Source organism: Nothobranchius furzeri, chromosome 12 (genome assembly GCF_043380555.1).
Source record: "Nothobranchius furzeri strain GRZ-AD chromosome 12, NfurGRZ-RIMD1, whole genome shotgun sequence".
Taxonomy (NCBI): domain Eukaryota; kingdom Metazoa; phylum Chordata; class Actinopteri; order Cyprinodontiformes; family Nothobranchiidae; genus Nothobranchius; species Nothobranchius furzeri.
This window is the reverse complement of record NC_091752.1, coordinates 57,942,665-57,960,818: the sequence shown is the minus strand read 5'-3', so window position 1 is coordinate 57,960,818 and position 18,154 is coordinate 57,942,665. Positions and strand designations below refer to the sequence as shown.

Genomic DNA, 18,154 nt, shown 5'->3' with positions numbered 1-18,154 from the left:
CTTTATGAAGCTGAACCACCTCGAGTCACGTAAAAATGTGACTCAGCATAATACATGTGACAGCCCCGTCTAATGGACAACTTTGTCTCAGCGCATACCTGTAGGTATCGTCCATTTATCGTTATCGAGGTGAAATCCTCATTATATCGTGATATTTGTTCTGGGCCATACCTCCCCGCACCACTTTGGATGGAACTGAAAAGCTCTAGTCAGTGAAAAGAATAAATCAGGATGTTTATTGTTCACCTGAATCCAACACAAGAAATAAAGCTGATTACTTTCTTGTCAACGGAGAAAATGTGTCTTGTATTCACACAGACTGAGACTGGAGACCGAGTCCAGTGCCGGGGGTAGGTAGTGCCACCTAGTGGTACATTGTAAGTTGTGCATCATTAAATCACACTCAGAAAGAGGCCAAATGCAACACAGATTAGTCGTCAATCAAGGACGACCGAAAGAAAAAAAAAGAATTTCACCACTTAGGAAGATTTGCTAGTTTAAAAATGTTTTAAAAATGTTTCAGTCGTGTTTTCGCAGGACTGTGGAACACTGGGAGGAGCCTCATGTTTGCAGTCCTGCTGCTAAGTGAAGAAAATGTTAGCTCTCAGTGCAGCATGCTCATTCAGCCTCAGAGTCTAGAACTATGGCCGGGAATCGCTCCCCTCCTTCACCAAGCAGGGAGTACAGGTCCCTCAGCATGCCTGGGTGGGGACATCTGGTTCCAGCTACTACGGATGAAAGGTGAGGTGATAAAGTGTCCATCAGAACCTGAAACAGTAAACACAGAGAGTCAATCATTCTGAGTTTTTATGACTGAAATGAAAATGAAAGAAAGGAATAGACAGCTTACCCGATCAAGGTGAAGCTCCTGTTGCAGCAAAGCCACCCTCATCCGCAGCCTCTCCAGCTCTTGGAGCTCCTTCTCTGTTCTGTATGTTATAGTAGGGGGCAGGGATGGCCCCCCATCTCCCAACACACCATTTCCTCCAGAGGGACAAAGACAACCTCCCTCTGGCCTCCATCGATCCCATGCTTTCCACTCTGAAGGAGAATAAGGTTTATTTTTAGAGCGTTAGCAACCGTGGCCAAAGACGTTTTCCTGCTCTTGTTCCTCCCCGTGACAGGAGGCAGCTTAGAGATCCTACAGTCACGGGGTGGTGTGTGTGTGTGTGTGACCAAGGAAAGTCCTGATCTGGCACAGAGGTTTGAGCGTGGCTCTGTTTTAATTTTCCACATACCCACATGGACATTAGTGATGTGTCGGTCGCGAACGAACCGGCTCTAAGAGCCGGCTCTTTGAAGTGAACAACGGGAGCCGGCTCGTCATTGGGAGCCGCCCCCTCCCCTCCCCCCCTGCCTTGGTGAACGCCACAGGCGATTGGTCAACATGCGTAACTGTGTCCAGACTGTCCACACAGAGCAGTAGGGGCGGGGAAGAGGGAGGATCAGACTCAGACAGACACACAGCAGAGCACATGTGGGAGGAGGGAGACAAGAGGGAATGAGGAGGAGGAAAAAGGCGAGCGAGAGGGAGGAGACTGCGATGAAGACGGTGAGAAAATGAGCGCCAGCAGTCGGAAAGTGGAGATTTCTTAAAGTGTTCAGTTATTAAATCCATAGAAATGATAAACATTTGATATATTGCTTTTTTTACATTAGTAAATAATTTTACATATAGTTTTGCATTATTTTGGTTATAAATGTACTCTACGCAACAGAAAATCTGAGGAGCCACTTGGGGGGCGAAAGAGCCGGCTCTTTTTGGTGAGCTGAGCCAAAAGAACCGGCTCTCTAAAAAGAGCCGGAATTCCCATCACTAATGGACATGGCTGCATTAGCTCATTAGCACACTATGCTCATCACCCTCGGTCATCAAATGTTGTAGGAATCCAATTAATGAAAAGCTCACCTAAAACAAAAGTTTCTTAAATAGCCGCGTAACAAAATGCCGACTGAGCCACATGTGTGAGGTGACTGAACGTGATCAAAACGACTCTGGCAGAAGACTTGTGCTGCATCTACAGACATCAACAAACCTCCCTCCCAGGAGGTCATCGGGTCATTCGAGTGGAAAACCCTCGGGCTTCCAACTGCAGGAGCTGCGACACTTTAGATCCTGACGCAGTGACACCTTTACATGTGAATTCAACCAGCGCAGAAGAAAACACCCGACTCCGCCAACATGGATCCTGTTTTTGAAGCTTTAATAAGATCCTTTACCTTTGCTCACTTGAGTTGTGAAGACGCGGAGCTCTGCTGCCATCTGCTGCAGATTTTCACGCGTCAAACTGGGATCACAATCATTCTGCTGGCCCCCTGCAGAGAGCAGTGATTAAAACTGAGTTCAAATGAGTAAATTCTTGTTAAATCAGGCCGAATCTTGCTGTACTGTGATACTTTTTACAACTAACACTGTTGGGAGTCATTCAAATCAATAACTGCTGTTAGATTTAAACAAATATGAGACATTTCCTCGATCCTCAGGTCTTTAAAGGGACTTTACAGAGTTTAGAATTTTTATGCTCGCGATTGCCCCCTCAGGCCAAAAGTGTAACGGCAGCTTAAATAGTAGGCTCGTGCACGAGGCGCGCATGCTGTACGTGCACACTCCTTAACGAAAATAACAGCTGAGACAGTCCCGCATGTGTGTGTGTGTGTGTCCCGGAGGACAGAGGACAGAAGAACGCGCAACTAATTAATTAAATAATTTGGTTCTGTACCTTTCTCTTCAGCACAGCCGACAAAGGTTTAAGATGGGTCAGTCCTCCTGCATGCTTAGATCATTCCCTTCCCTTGATTGAAAAATTGTTCCAAAATGAAAGTTGAACCCACATCTTTTTTTTATCTGTGAATTCAATGCCATTCGGCGAGTCTCAAATAAAAATGTGGGCATCTTACTGTAAAAAAATATACCATTAATGTAAAAAAATAAACTCTAAAAAAACTGTGTTCTCACCCAGAATCGAACCCAGTTCTTCTGCACGAGAGTCCGCCGTCTTTCTAGGTGAGCCATAGCACCAGTGATGTATTTTGTATCTGTAATATTTATATCGTTGATGACAGCTGAAACAACGTTCAAAGAACGGTTCAGAGCAAAAATGGCTATTTTGTTGCTAATTTGCAGGAAATATCTAGAAGAAAGTAGCTAAGGGTCCTCAGAAATGTAGCTAGGTTCATCACTAGGCGTGAGGAACAGCGACAAAGTTGCTGAGTTGGCACTACCTCTCTCTCTGCTGCTAAAGCTACTGATAGCAAATGCTACGGGCTATGCCTGAGCGTGAACGCGCATGAAGCAGCCTGCTCGACCCGAGCAGCTCTTTTTCTGTGATTTTACAGAAAAACAGGCAATCACAGTAAAAATGCCAGGGCTCATTCTACAGGACCAGGGCATTGCAGGAGAATGTATGAAGAAGACATTTATTATTTCTACACACGTTTTGGCTGTCAAACTTCCATAATGTCCCTTTAAGAATAAACACAGATGTATGTGTCTTTACCAACGCCACATTTTCTCTGATTCCACTGACATTGTAAATCTGTTCAGGCTTCTTTACCCAGCTCTTGCTCCACGTCTGAAGCATGCTTGGTGAGAATGTCCTCGGCCCGGCAGCGCTGAGCTTGGTCTGTCAGTCTGTCCAGCAGGGCCCTGGTCTGAGCTGGACTACCACATGGCCAGTCAGTGGGAAACTAAGGAGTTCAGAGGAATGGAGATGTGCACCAGACGGCGTAGAGACAGCTCAGGTAATCAGCATAGAGGAATGTGTTCTATAGATGGAGTAACGTGTAATTCCCAGCTACAAGTTAAACACTATGAGAAATATGATTTAGTACAGTCCCATATGACTGCAACGACTAAAAAAACAGAAAAGTACCGTTGCTCTGATTCTCTCCATGAAGCGACTCCTCCCAAGTGCTGGTGTCCTTTGGAGGGACTGGACTTTTCCCCACAGCCTGCAGACGGAATACAAACAAATGCATGAGTGTAAACTTTGACATCAGAAATTATTCTAATGTCAAAAAACTGGTTTAATTTACCTGTTTTGTTTACTTCTTAAAGATTTCCATTTAGTTTGTTCAGACTGTAATCTGCCACAAAAAAACAAACTTTAGTGATTCTCATAAATGCAGATAAACGGTGATTCTCCTCATAGCCTGATCGTGTGATCGTACACATCGTGTTGCTGCAAACGGCTTGTCCCCGACCCGTCGGTGTCTGATGGAGACGCGGCGCTGTAAGAAACAGACGCAGCTCTGCTCAGGTCACCGTCTCCTGCCACATTGACTCTGACTGTCTTGTTTTTAGAGAGCGAGGCTGTGATCTGATCAGGAGAGGCAGATGCCGAGACAGTCTGCTGAAATGTCCTCGATGCCTGGTGATGCGCAGCCCGAGCCGATGAAGGGAAACGGTTCTGGATCGTGTTTCGATTACGGACGATTTTGGACTGCGGCCCTGATCTAAGTGTGGCGCCTGATGATAAACCAGACTTTTTGTCTCCTTTCCCATCAGGCCTGGCAGATTTGGAGGTTGACCTTCTGGTTGTTTGACCTTCTTTGGCCACTGCAGATGAAATCAACACATCTGTGGCTGTGACAGTTTCACTCTGAGCTCCAGATATTCGGTTTCTGCAGGAGTCTCTTTTAGAGGGATCTGAGCCGGTACGGACCCGAAGGGCTTTTTCCAGTGCTTGCTCGAGCAGCTCTATGTCTTCCTTCTCCCCTGCGGAAGCATCTGTAACAGAAGACGGGAGCAGGAACACACGCCATTATGGTTTGGTGGTTTCACTAATTAACATTTTATGAGTCTCCTCAAACACATGAGCTCTTTTAGCAGAGAAACCAGGCTGAGGTTTCTCAAAACATTTTAATCAAAGATTCTGAGAAAAACTCAACATTTGAAGAAAAAAAAATCTCAAATCATTAACAATTAAGCATTTTTTTGCGTTTTCAGTCAGCACTTGCATACAATAACACACTTCTCTTCAAGTTACCTGCAGGATTTTCTTCTGCTAATTCTGTCTCTTCGGGTTCTGCAGGGTGTCGTGACGACCTTAGAGAGTAAAAAGACACGTAACCATAGAATCAGGGAGGAGAAGAGCAAAAGCAAACGTACACCACCCCGCCAAAAAAAAAAAAAAACCCACGCCACCTAAATTTAACTAAGCAAATAGGTAGGAGCCTCCTATTGGATAATTACTGCATGGGTGATTATCTTTCAGCTGGAAACAAGTCATTTAACCCCAACTGGTGCCATGAGATGCTTCTCATTTCTTAAACAACCATGTGGAAAGACACATCTGGTGGTTGCGGAAAAGATGTTAATCTGTGTGAGACGGGTCAGATCATTGGTATCAAGCAGAGAAAACATCTAAGGAGATTGAAGAAACAACTAAAACTGGGTTAAGAACTGTCCAACGCATTATTAAAACTGGTCTGATGAGTCCAGATGGACCCTGTTCCAGAGTGATGGTGCATCAGGGTGAGAAGAGAGGCAGATGAAGTGATGCACCCATCATGCCTAGTGCCTACTGTACAAGCCTGTGGGGGCAGTGCTATGATCTGGGGTTGCTGCAGTTGGTCGGGTCTAGGCTCAGCAACAGGATGCGCTCCAAGAATGAGGTCAGCTGACTACCTGAATATGCTGAATGACCAGGTTATTCCATCTTCCCTGATGTGAAGGTGAGACATCATTTTCACACATGGATCTGCCACCACAGAGTCTAGACCTAAACCCCATTGAGAATCTTCAGGATGTTCTGGAGAAGACTTTGTGCTGCTTCCACAGTGAATGTGTGCCGTAATGTGTTCCGAGGAACTGCGCTGCTCTGGGTGGCTGCATGTTGGAGTAGCTCTGGTGACTATATGTAAGTTTTGTCTTTTCGTGGGCATTTTTTCTTCTAGTTTCTCAAGAAAAACTATTTTTTGGACACTTTACTTTTCTGTTTCTGGTGCTGTGAAGCTTGGAGGATTTTTACTGCTATTTTTTAGCTTTTTTCACCTTTTGAGCATTTGTTATGATGCGTAACCATGGCAACAAGCTGGTTTACAATCGGGAGCAGCTGATTAACATTGGAAAGGCTGAAATAATACCTCAACTGAAGCCACAAATCCCACATGAGCTAAAACGCAAGAAGTGTGGGTGCAGAGCGGGAGCAAAACGGAGACGGAGAAAGAGGAAATTCAAACCATCTCTTCCATCGATCATAATGGGCAATGTGACATCACTGGCCAACAAGATGGAGGAACTCCAAGCACTTTCAAGGACTCAGCCAGAGTTTCGGCAGTTTCGGAACCGCTGGAGGAGATAATGCAAAGAAGGATTCTCCAGAGAATCAAGAAAATGATGGACAACCCTGAGCATTCTCTTCACAAGACTGTCCGACAACGGAAGAGTGTCTTCAGTCAGAGGCTTCTTCAGTTTGGCTGCAACACTGACCGCTACTGGAGATCCTTCCTGCCAACAGCCATTGTAATATACAATAACTCTTTGATGACTTGATTATTATTATTATTCTGAGCTGCTACAGCAATCAATTTCCCTCTGGGATTAAGAAAGTATTTTTGAATTGAATTGAATTGAATCAAAGCTAAAGGTGGTCCAACAAAATATTAGTGTGTGTGACCTTTTTATTTGGTGGCTATATTTTTTTGGGCGGGGCAATGTGTGATAAGTGTAGCGTTATGAAGATTATAATTGTCTGCCCTTAGCAGCTGCCCCTTCACACAGTAACATCGCCAAGGTCGGACGCTTGGTTCAGTATGTTTACATTCCAGGAGAAGAGACAGAAGAAGAGAAGAACGCTTTCCTTTAATTAAAGTACTTTATTTGTGATAAAGCTAATCAAAGCATATGTTGATCATTAATAATCAGGTGAATGATCTGTGAAATAAAGATGCCATGAGTTATGTGTTTAATGAATAAACAGGGCTGCACCAGACAGACTGATCTACATTACCATGGAAACGCATGACACATTATTCTCAACCAATCAGAACTTTCGTCTGTCGTAGGGCAGAATCTGGGTTGTTTAATGAAAGTCGTCCAATCCGGTTTACTAAGATTTATAAACAACTAGGGGATATAAAACAAGGCAACGCCATTTTATAGTCAGTTCCACGTTGACATCAGCTCTGTTCGATCCGAGCTCCAAAGGAGTTACATCATACTCTCAACATTGTTTTCAACCAGCTCTCAATCCATCACCGCCAAAAGAGAAGTACAGGCTGGCCAGCTGTACTTTCTATTTTAAGCTGAGAACTGTCAAGCTGGAGATTTCCATCGTTTGAACCAACAAGACGATGTTCCTTCAAAATAAGAGTGAACTTGCTGACGCCTGCCGACTGCTACCGGAGCCGACCCACAGACGGGCTTTGTAGTGCTGCGACCGCTGTTTCACCAGCTCCAGTATGTCCGAAGTCTAGGACCTGGCATTTCCTGATCTACACAGGAGACTCCATAGGTACGTGGTCACGGCACAAAATGGCGGCTCATGTCATCAGCTTCTGAAGCCTCGTGGTAGCCTAGTCATAACAACCAGATTCGCTACGTCAGCCTAGAGATTCTGAACAACACACACACACACACACACACACACACACACACACACACACACACACACACACACACACACACACACACACACACACACACACACCAACACAAAACATCCAAATCCATATGCATTCATCATTGAGATAGTCCTGGTAGACTGTAAGAATTTATAATTATAGAAATTAAAGATTCTTAAACGATCCCAACTCTCTCTTTTCTTGTCTCTCAGTCAATACAGAGTGTTTAAGTAAACTCCCTGATGATAAAAACGACCACTTCTGATGATAATACTTAGATCTAATAACAGTGTATAAATATACAACTTCAGATCATTACATAAGACACATTCTTACTGTTTCTAATAGATATCCACGGAACTGCGCTGCTCTGGGTGGCTGCATGTTGGAGTAGCTCTGTTGACTATATGTAAGTTTTGCCTCTTCTTGGACATTTTTTCTTCTAGTTTCTCAAGAAAAACTTTTTTTGGACACTGTACTTTTCTGTTTCTGGTGCTGTGAAGCTTGGAGGATTTTGACTGCTATTTTTTTTAGCTTTTTTCACTTTTTGAGCATTTGTTATGATGCGTAACCATGGCAATGAGCTGGTTTACAATCGGGAGCAGCTGATTAACATTGGAAAGGCTGAAATAACACCTCAACTGAAGCCACAAATCCCAAATGAGCTAAAACGTAAGAAGCGTGGGTGCAGAGCGGGAGCAAAACGGAGACAGAGAAAGAGGAAATTCAAACCATCTCTTCCATCGATCATAATGGGCAATGTGAGATCACTGGCCAACAAGATGGAGGAACTCCAAGACCTTTCCAGGACTCAGCCAGAGTTTCAGCAGTTTCTGAACCACTGGAGGAGATAATGCAAAGAAGGATTCCCCAGAGAATCAAGAAAATGATGGACAACCCTGAGCATTCTCTTCACAAGACTGTCCGACAACGGAAGAGTGTCTTCAGTCAGAGGCTTCTTCAGTTTCGCTGCAACACTGACCGCTACTGGAGATCCTTCCTGCCAACAGCCATTGTTATATACAACAACTCTTTGATGACTTGATTATTGTTATTATTCTGAGCTACTACAGCAATCAATTTCCCTCTGGGATTAATAAAGTATTTTTGAATTGAATTGAATTGAATTGAATATAGACTGTGTGTGGAAATAACAACTTTGATGGTGTTAGGAAACCAGTTTAACAATTACATAATTAACAAACTTTTTTCATATGCATAGGAAAATCCCAGACATTCACTCTTTCATTGATTTTTAATAATCTTGATTAAAAGATCTATTTTAACCAGTAGAAAACGGATTAGTAGCTATTAAATTAAGAATAATCATGTAAACCTTATGAAAATGTTTCACTAATTACCAAATATGTTTTGGCTCCATTAGTCCATATAAAACAGTTTAGGTGTGAAACAACAACACTAAAACAGTAGTTGATCTAGCATAGTTGTGTCGAGTTTACTCGGGGTGAAGCAAAGGCGTACAGGAAAAGGCACTGCTGGGATTCGAACCCAGGATCTCCTGTTTACTAGACAGGCGCTTTAACCAACTAAGCCACAGCGCCACACACTCGCACACACACACTCATCACTGAGATGCCCATCTGGCCTCGTTTCAAGTTTGCTAGTTCGGGGTTTAATTCCCTGAACTGAAACCCCGTTCTCACTGACATACGTGTTTAATAAACACTTACAAACATAGTAGAATTTCTCTGCAGTGTTCGATGCAGCCATTAAGTTTAGCCTGTTCGACTTTGCAGGTTTTGATTGCTTCTTCAATTGCAGAAAGAAGCGACATTTCCTCTTTTTTCTTCTGCTCCTCTTCGGTGTATCCGGTGTCCGGTTGTTGTCTTCCTGCCGTAACAACACACTTTCTAGTATACTTTTTTCAAAACGAGGTTCTGACTTATCGCAGACATATGTAAAGCATACAATGCAAAGTAACATATCCTAATGGAAAATGTTCAGAACACCCAAAAATTCGCGGAAATCCAAAAACTCACAAGTATCGAATGCGGAAGTCACAATTCTCGTCCCAGAGCTGATAAGTTCCTGTTCACAGTAAAGCTGGCGAGATATTCACTGCTTCGACTCCTGAAGTCAATCAGCGGATCGATTGTAGTTTAATGTTATTAGACAACAGACACACGCCTCCGCAGACAAAGCAAGAACTTTATTAAATTTTTTTACACGCGGTTATTTGTTCTCGCGAGATTTGTCATGGCAACCAGAGACGCTACGTTTCCGTAACCCGATTTTGGTTTCAACACCAAAAACTGCGTTACACGTGAGTTTTATAGAAATTATTATAAAATGTTCACATTATGAATTTGTTTTTGCACATTACAACGCATGGTCATTTTGAATCACCTAATACGTTTGTAACGTGCACTGGTTAACAAGGGGATGTTTGAACAAACGACTTCTTGTTTTTAACACATCAGTGTATAACTAACTAACTAACTAACTAAGTAGCTGCTGAAGCCAACTGTTATTTCATAAGTAGGAAGTAGATTCTCTGGTATTTTTCTTGATGTCAAGTTGATTATAAATATGTAAAAATCAGATAAAACAATCTAAGGTCTACCACAAACCCCAAACATGTAAGATCCAGTAATAAAGCAATCCCTTTCTGGGTTTGTCACTGACAGGAGGTGAAAGTTCAAAAAGATACACATCTTCCCTATCAAAGAGAAAATCTCAAGGTAAAGTCAGAGCATCGCTGTTTGTCTTGACCTTGTGTTGAGCCTTAGCACCTGCAAGATAAAGAGGCTAAAAATGGAACAAAAAAATCTGAAAAATTGCGAACACAACACCACTCCAGTCTCCTCATGAAGGAACAATCAGTATGCTAAAAGTGGTGTGAGCAGCATACTCTCTTAGAAATGTTCAAAACACTCATCTAGATTACTAAATTGCTGCTGTTACTTACATATTTTAAAAATGGAGCTGCAGAATGAACATGTTCTGTAAGGTTTGTCAAATGTTTTTCTGCAACACTCAGATTTGTCCTATTTTTCTGGTGCTTTAGATCAAAAAAACAAATTGTTCGATATTATAATGAGTTTCTTCCTTTTTTCATAAAACGCATCAGTTGCACACACGTTCTTCCCAAAGATTTTTTTATATCAAGTCAACAGCTTGCTGGCACAATTTGAGGGAAGTGAATCATTCTGTTAGCTCATCTTTATCCCCCGCCAGGCAGCCTCCCATGGCTCAGTTGCAGAGTGAGATGGGAGCCCCCCACTTGCTGCCATGCTAATAAAGCATCTGACACTACAGCTGGCCACCAGACTGATATCAGGCTCTGATAATCACACAAGCACATATGCATGCATAGACTCATACTCACACACACATGCATAGCTATGAAAAACATGATGGCTTTCAAATAAATTCTGCACATGCTGACGGACTAATCTGTTCAGTGATACACAATGGTTGCTGTACATTAATCTTAAAAAGCAGGCATTGAGTAGTATACAGATCTGGTAAAGCAGCATTGAAAACATTGTCAAAAATAAAGTGATAATAAAGTTTGTTCCTCAGTGGAACCAAAATAAGCATTTTATTGGACTGACAATGGACCAGTGAGTAATTCAACCTTTTCTTGGTGGAAATTTTGGTAATCAAACTACTGATTTCGCTAATCATATTCCCAGGAAGTTTTCTGAATAAAGGGGGTTCAATCAAGAATGCTCATTTTATACTTGCACATCATCGAACCAGACAAGATAAGACAATTGGACAAGACTGCAGTAATTATTGTGCTAACCAGAGTTACTGCTGATTGTAATGGTCATGATGTTTTCTGGTTACTTGCCAGCCAAACACTGCAGCGTGTCCAAAAAGAACCAGTTGTTGAAGAAAAGACATTTAACCCTCCCACTGTCTTCATGGGTGACCCCGCGAGAAAAGTTGACCATTGAGCAGGGTTGATGGTTTATCCCTTGAGGTCCGTGTGGCAGGGGTGAGGTGGTGCTCACTCCTCACCCCTGCCACGTGGACCCAAGGGATAAACCATCAACCCTGCTCAATGGTCAACTTTCCTCGCGGGGTCACACCCATTAGGACAGTGGGAGGGTTAAAGACCAACAATAGACAAGCTACAAACTTACATTTCCTCTGCCAGATTCACACTGAGGTAGATTTATCAAGAATAACTAAAGCATGAGCAACCAGTGACAAGCTGTTGTAACTGTTCAGTGAAAATGCCAACTTATCATTAATCTCTCTTTACATTTATGCAGCTGACATGGTATTAGCATTATTTAACAATTAAAACAACACTCTTTCAATAATTTGAACAAAGTATTTTTTGCAAAGATGTTCAATATGATGCAAGAGAAGATAATTTATTTGTAAAACATCAGATACTTAAACAGCATGTATTCAAGGTCCACTATAATAACAACAATAATAATAACAAAATAAGGTTGAAACGTGACAATTTATTGGCAAATTTTAATGAATAGCTATTTGTTTCATTTTATTGTGTATAAGGCAATAGCTTATATATAATTATAGTATTAATCATATTGCTACAGCAAGTGGTTTGATGTGAATGATAGTTATAGGGACCCTAAGCCACACCCATTTACATACAAACCATGGGTTCCCAACAGACAACAAAAATGAATGGGAGTCTATAAAAGGACAAAAGTAATTTTCTGATCATGTTCAATTCGAGCAATGGATTTCACATATGATGTCTGTGAAATTTAAAGACACATTTTGATGCAAAGAAAGCTCTTATTTTCGAACGATGGCAACATTTATTTCAGGTTTTGAGTGAAAAGACTTCAAATGTTCATTTCACCAATTTGACGTAATTGAACCAGAAACAAAGAAGAGACGATTAGTTTAGTGAGTTTCAAAACCTTATTTTAGAAGGAGCACAGCATCCTTCTTGATAGGCTCATAAACTGGGTGGGACTTTCAGGCACAGTCCATAGTTGGTTCCAATCTTATCTTGAAGACAGGGGCTATGTTGTCTCTATTGTTGAATCAAATTTCACAACTCAAAGCTGATCTCCATGACATGTGGGGTCCCCCAAGGCCCAATCCTTGGACCACTACTCTTTAATCTCCACATGCTCCCCCTGGGTCAGGTCATATCCAATAACAACATTACCTATCGTAGTAATGCAGTTGACACCCAGATCAACCTTGTTTTATCACCTAGTGTCTGTGCTCCACTAGACCCACTCTGCCAGTGTTTGGAGCAAGTCAGTGACTGGATGCAGTCAAACTTCCTCCAGTTAGACTGAAGGTATTGCCTTTGGAAATAAGAATGGGATGGAGGTTATTGCTCAACTTGGCTCCTGAGGAATAAAGACAAAGACTCAGGTTAGAAATATTGGTGTCATATTTGATGCAGACCTGAGCTTCGTTGGTCGCATTGAGGCTATAACTAGATCAGCACTTTATCAGCGCTTCATCAAAAAGTAAGACTCAGAGTCTCATGTCCAGACAAGCTCTAGAAAATTCATTCACGTGTTCATCTCCAGTAGGCTGGACTATTGACTGGTCTTCCCAAAAAAGCTGTGAAGCAACTGCAGCTTGAATGCTGCTAGAACCCAGAGAACTGAACACGTCACTCCTGTTCTTAAATCTCTACATAGATTAACAAGCAAACTAAAGGGGAGTAGACTTAGGCTCCCTATGAGGCGATTCAGCATTTTTTGCTACATTTTTGCTAACGTAATGACGAAAATAAGCTTTAAATTTTAGTGTAATTAATTGTTAAAAAGAATGGTGAATAGAATTTGTTTTTAACTTCAAATAAATTGTATCATTTAGATAAGTCTGAAATTTCCATAATTTCACATTCAAGAGAGCGAACAAACTCCAAATCGCTGTATTGAAAACTACAAATTACATTAGTACTAGTACAGAAACAGTGCAGAGCCATCAAAGCTACATCAGAGGCAGCAGAAAGAAGCAGCCAGTGGCTCTGGCTGAAGAGGAATTACCCCATTTGGGCCCCCAAGTAGTGTGCCAGGTTGCACAATTTAATGGCTAATTGGACTTGGGACGCAAGCTGAGGTCTGTCTGACCAACCTACAGCTGGCCGCCTCTGAGGAGGGTTAAAGGCCGAAACACCCCATGATCCAGAGGAACACCACTGAGGATGCGTCCCAGAAATTTTTTCCTGCAGTTCTACCATCCACCATTAAGTAGGCCAAGTACTCGTATGTTCTTGCACAAGGAAATACCATCTGATCCTGTGTTTTCTGGAATCCAGTAAAGTGCCCGACTCGCCAGGCCGGGTAAAAACCAGTAGTGATGTGTCGGTCGCGAACGAACTGGCTCTAAGAGCCGGCTCTTTGAAGTGAAGGATGGGAGCCGGCTCGTCATTGGGAGCCGCCCCCCTCCCCCTCTGCCTTGGTGAACGCCACAGGCGATTGGTCAACATGCGTAACTGTGTGTCCAGACTGTCCACACAGAGCAGTAGGGGCGGGGATAAGGGAGGATCAGACTCAGACAGACACACAGCAGAGCACATGTGGGAGGAGGAAGACAAGAGGGAATGAGGAGGAAAAGGCGAGCGAGAGGGAGGAGACTGCAATGAAGACGGTGAGAAAATGAGCGCCAGCAGTCGGAAAGTGGAGATTTCTTAAAGTGTTCAGTTATTAAATCCATAGAAATGATAAACATTTGATATATTGCTTTTTTACATTAGTAAATTATCTTACTTATAGTTTAGCATTATTTTGGTTATAAATGTACTCTACGCAACAGAAAATCTTAGGAGCCACTTGGGAGCCGAAAGAGCCGGCTCTTTTTGGCGAGCTGAGCCAAAAGAACCGGCTCTCTAAAAAGAGCCGGAATTCCCATCACTAAAAACCAGGTAAAAACTACCGTTAGCGCCGTTAGCGTTGCGGGAGACGTCTTTTGGAATTCTAGGGTGACCAAGGAAGGTCCCGCCTTTCTCGCCTCTGATTGGCTAGATGGGCTCTACTACGATTGGCTGAAAATTTGCGGGGGCGGCAGACAACAGCGGCCTTTGCTTGCGGCCTGAAAGCTAAGCTAGCAAAGCAACTGATGTGGATATCTGAGCAGAGGTAAATATGCCTAATGAGAAAGCTAACATCAGCTTTTCAAAAGCCACGTTAAAAATAATAGGCATGTCCTCAAATGTTCATCTAAATAAATAAATAAATAAATGAATAAATAATAAAAAAAGGCTGTTCTGTTGTTGGTGGCAAGAGGACAGTCTGTATTTAGCAAGGGAAGACGGTTTGCTGCTGTGCTAAATGAAATAGCCAATCGTAGTAGAGCCCATCTAGCCAATCAGAGGCGAGAAAGGCGGGACCTTCCTTGGTCACCCTAGAAGTCCAAAAAACGCTTCCGGGAGCAGGTTCGCATCTTGGAGTTCAGTTCTAATTCGCTTGTTACTGCTTGTTACTCTACTGTTAAGGTTTGTTGATTTTCTGAATTATAGCCTTTTGTTAGCATATTCTATAAGGAAACACTGACAAATGTTCTTTTGTGTCTAATAGCGTCAATCGTCATTTTTAAACGACTTTGTTAGCTTGACACAATGCTGCGTAGACTAGCTTTAGCTGACTTCACTCGTTAATAAAGTTAGCTATCGTTGTAATAACCTGCTCCAAGTACGTTCATTCATGGACATTTACTTTTCCCTTTCCCTTTGCCAATGATTGGCGTTACAATATAGTGTCTTGTTTAGCTTAATTAAAATAGAGTCGGTTTCTTAAACAAAGCATCAACTCTATCAGCGTCTAGTGACTCTGGTAAACACCAGAAGGCCTGTTGTGTGTTTTGAACTACCGTTTATTTCTTTTTGGGGTGTTTTTACTCAGCGTGTTTATGTAGACCAGCCAGACTAACTATCAACAATTACTCTCAGTCTTGTCAGGATAAGTAAGGTTAAAAGCTAAAAGTAGGGGGGGCATGAGCTGATCGGTGTCAGAACAGAGTGAAGTGCACGGATTTTTTTTTATCACGCTTTGTGTTTTTTATTTCCCCTTAGATGAGTGGTTCTGTTGTTTATTAACTATCAGCCTTGTGAGTTAAAAGTGGATCTAGTGATTATGTAAGGAAGGACGTTTGGATCTGGTGATTGTAAAACGTTGTATGGTGTTCTTATTGAGCTCTGTGGCCTCCCCTGTTTGTGATGTGATGCATGACGTGTTTAGATCATGGATGTTCCAACAACTGTTGCATGTGTCTAGAAGTTCTAGACTAGAACTCCATAGATCGCTGCAACTTTACATTTCTGCCTTGTGCGTTTTGTATTGCACTTAAATTATGAAATTACAGGTATAGCTTATAAAACAAATGCAATTATGAAAGAAAAATTATCATTTTAAACACATTTTCCACAATTTACAGACACCAGAGCACCTTTTTATAAGATCTGGAGGCATGTATTAATACATGCAAAATATACAGTAAGTGATAAAAGTAGATATGATTTAAAATGTTTTTTCACTTATATGTCAGTGCATTTTATATGGTCCTAGGTAATAATCAGTTAACAAATATCTTCAGAGAGGATGGAAACAACAGCGGGTGTCTCCAATGGACCTGGATATGAGGAAAAAGAAAATCATCTCAGGTAATTTTCTCTGCACCTAAAAATATTTTATTAAATAGATTCCAAGCTAGTTTTGTTTCTGCTGTTCTGTCGACTATGCAATGAATTTATTGTCATTCATGTTTTCTTTCCTAGTCCAGAGGACTTGTCTGAGATGCTGGCAGCAGGGACCAAGGAGGTTCATGAAAAGGCCGAGAACACGCAGTTTGTGAAAGATTTCCTCAGGGGGCGTATTCGCAAGGAGCTTTTCAAGGTCAGACTGAAGAAAATAATCTTTAAAATGTGTTTGTTACGACACACAACAGGAAGAGCACGCTCAGGCTTAAACATGATTAGTTGTTGTTTGAGAGACAGTAAATTTAGTAAATGCACGATTAAATAAGTAATAAAAAAATGGAAGGAAACAGCAAAAATCTTTGAATCGGACTGCAAATATTTGACGCCTCAGAGAATTTTGTTGAGCTTTAGTCAAGGAAGTCCTGTGAATGGTGGATGTTTTATGTCTTGTTCTTGGTCTCTTCAGCTTGGCCATGTGGCTCTTTACTACACATATACCGCCATGGAGGAGGAAATAGAAAGGAATAAGGACCACCCCCACTTTGCCCCTCTGTATTTTCCTGCCGAGCTGCACCGTCATGAAGCTCTGGCTCGTGACTTGGAGTACTTTTATGGTCCAGAGTGGAAGGGCCAAGTCCGCTGCTCCCAAGCCACCCAACGTTATGTGGACCGTATTCACCAGGTGGGACAGGAGGACCCGGTGCTGCTGGTGGCCCACGCCTACACCCGCTACATGGGTGACCTGTCAGGGGGCCAGGTGCTGAAAAAGGTGGCACAGAGAGCCTTGAAGCTGCCGCCTACAGGAGAAGGTGTGGCGTTCTACCAGTTTGATGGGATCCATAGTGCTAAAGCGTTCAAACAACTTTACCGGAGTCGGATGAACGAGCTGGATCTGGACAAGGAGACCAAAAGGAGGCTGGTGGAGGAAGCTGTTAAGGCTTTTTATTTTAACATGGAGGTGAGAGTCAAACTGAGTACTTCATAGCTTTTTCATGTGAGGGCCTCGTGTTATCCACATGGGTTCCTGCAGGTCATACTAAAATACAGACAATGTGTATTCTGGCAGGTGTTTGAGGAGTTAGAAGAGTTTGGTAAAACAATTCAGGAGGATGTGTTGGATGCTGGGATGGCTGTTCATGGAGCAGTGGGTGGAGACATCAGCAAATGCCCCTATTACGCTGCTAAAATGGGTAAGCACTGTGCTTTTTGAGAGGCTAATGTTGTGTGTCCTCGTTTTCACGCTCGAGTTTGTGTTTCTGTAATGCAGCTGCATCCGGTGGAAAAGCCTACATGTGCCAGCTGGTCATGGCAGTCCTCAGACACCCGACAGGGCAGGTTCTGTGTGCCACCTGGTTCGCTGCTCTGGCTGGACTGGCTGCATGGTACCTGATGTGATCCAGCAGTCAGCCTGGTAACTCAGAGACAGAGACATGTCAAAGGAAGGACGATGAGAAGACTGGAAGGTTCCTGCCGACGGAACACTTTATACAAACGTCTAAACCAGGTCCATGTGTGCTGATGTTCTAACGTTCTGGTTTTAGTTTTAGAATTGGCATAACACGACCTGTAGGACCACTAGGATGCCAGCTCCCTTCATAAAGTACAACCTTTTCTTTTGTCTACCTCCAAATGCAATATCCTTTCACTCTGTGATTGTCCAGTAGGAAAAATAGCAGCGAAGATTTAGAAAATCAAGATGTTCACAAATATCCCCACAAGCAAAACACTTTTCTGAATGTCCTCCAAGGCTTTGTCAGCAAAAAAGTTGCCCTTAGATAAGCATCAGATGTTTGTCACATGACTTAATTGTGTCGTGGTCCCTTAACAGGAAATATAAAAGCAGTTTAGTTATGGCTCGCTCCTCCTTGAGCGCAGCTTAACAAGTCTGTTAATCTGGATGGAATTAAGCGGTCATGGGAAAAAAAAAAATCACCTTACCTTCAGTTCACGTGAAGCGCTGCTGATGTG

The 18,154-nt window shown here is 42.5% G+C and overlaps 2 protein-coding genes and 1 non-coding gene across 7 annotated transcripts; 1 reads left to right on the top strand and 2 right to left on the bottom strand.

The window, feature by feature from the left end:
* Positions 1–479: 479 nt before the first annotated feature.
* On the bottom strand, positions 480–9,706 carry tedc2 (tubulin epsilon and delta complex 2). Of its 2 annotated transcripts, none has more exons than XM_015945582.3 (10): positions 9,567–9,706; positions 9,258–9,417; positions 4,989–5,047; positions 4,171–4,729; positions 4,036–4,086; positions 3,873–3,951; positions 3,555–3,687; positions 2,221–2,316; positions 851–1,041; positions 480–768 (listed from the first exon to the last, which is right to left on the bottom strand). In XM_015945582.3, the coding sequence occupies exons 2-10, from the start codon at positions 9,359–9,361 to the stop codon at positions 619–621; spliced, it is 1,422 nt and encodes a 473-aa protein (XP_015801068.3). In that variant the 5' UTR covers positions 9,362–9,417; positions 9,567–9,706; the 3' UTR covers positions 480–618. The 2 variants fall into 2 exon arrangements, with proteins under 2 accessions (XP_015801068.3, XP_070398847.1); XM_070542746.1 differs by having other exon boundaries at positions 9,258–9,413; positions 9,567–9,696.
* On the bottom strand, positions 9,055–9,128 carry trnat-agu (transfer RNA threonine (anticodon AGU)). Its single transcript has one exon. It is a non-coding gene; the product is annotated as a tRNA-Thr (tRNA).
* A 5,178-nt stretch (positions 9,707–14,884) lies between the features above and the next one.
* hmox2b (heme oxygenase 2b) lies at positions 14,885–17,804 on the top strand. Of its 4 annotated transcripts, none has more exons than XM_015945587.3 (7): positions 14,885–14,986; positions 15,925–15,983; positions 16,084–16,150; positions 16,265–16,382; positions 16,653–17,144; positions 17,253–17,376; positions 17,454–17,804. In XM_015945587.3, exons 3-7 carry the CDS (start codon positions 16,089–16,091, stop codon positions 17,579–17,581), a joined length of 924 nt encoding a protein of 307 aa, XP_015801073.3. In that variant the 5' UTR covers positions 14,885–14,986; positions 15,925–15,983; positions 16,084–16,088; the 3' UTR covers positions 17,582–17,804. The 4 variants fall into 4 exon arrangements, with proteins under 4 accessions (XP_015801073.3, XP_015801070.3, XP_015801074.3 ...); XM_015945584.3 differs by having other exon boundaries at positions 16,056–16,150; XM_015945588.3 differs by lacking the exon at positions 15,925–15,983 and having other exon boundaries at positions 14,889–14,986.
* The last annotated feature ends 350 nt before the right edge of the window (positions 17,805–18,154 follow it).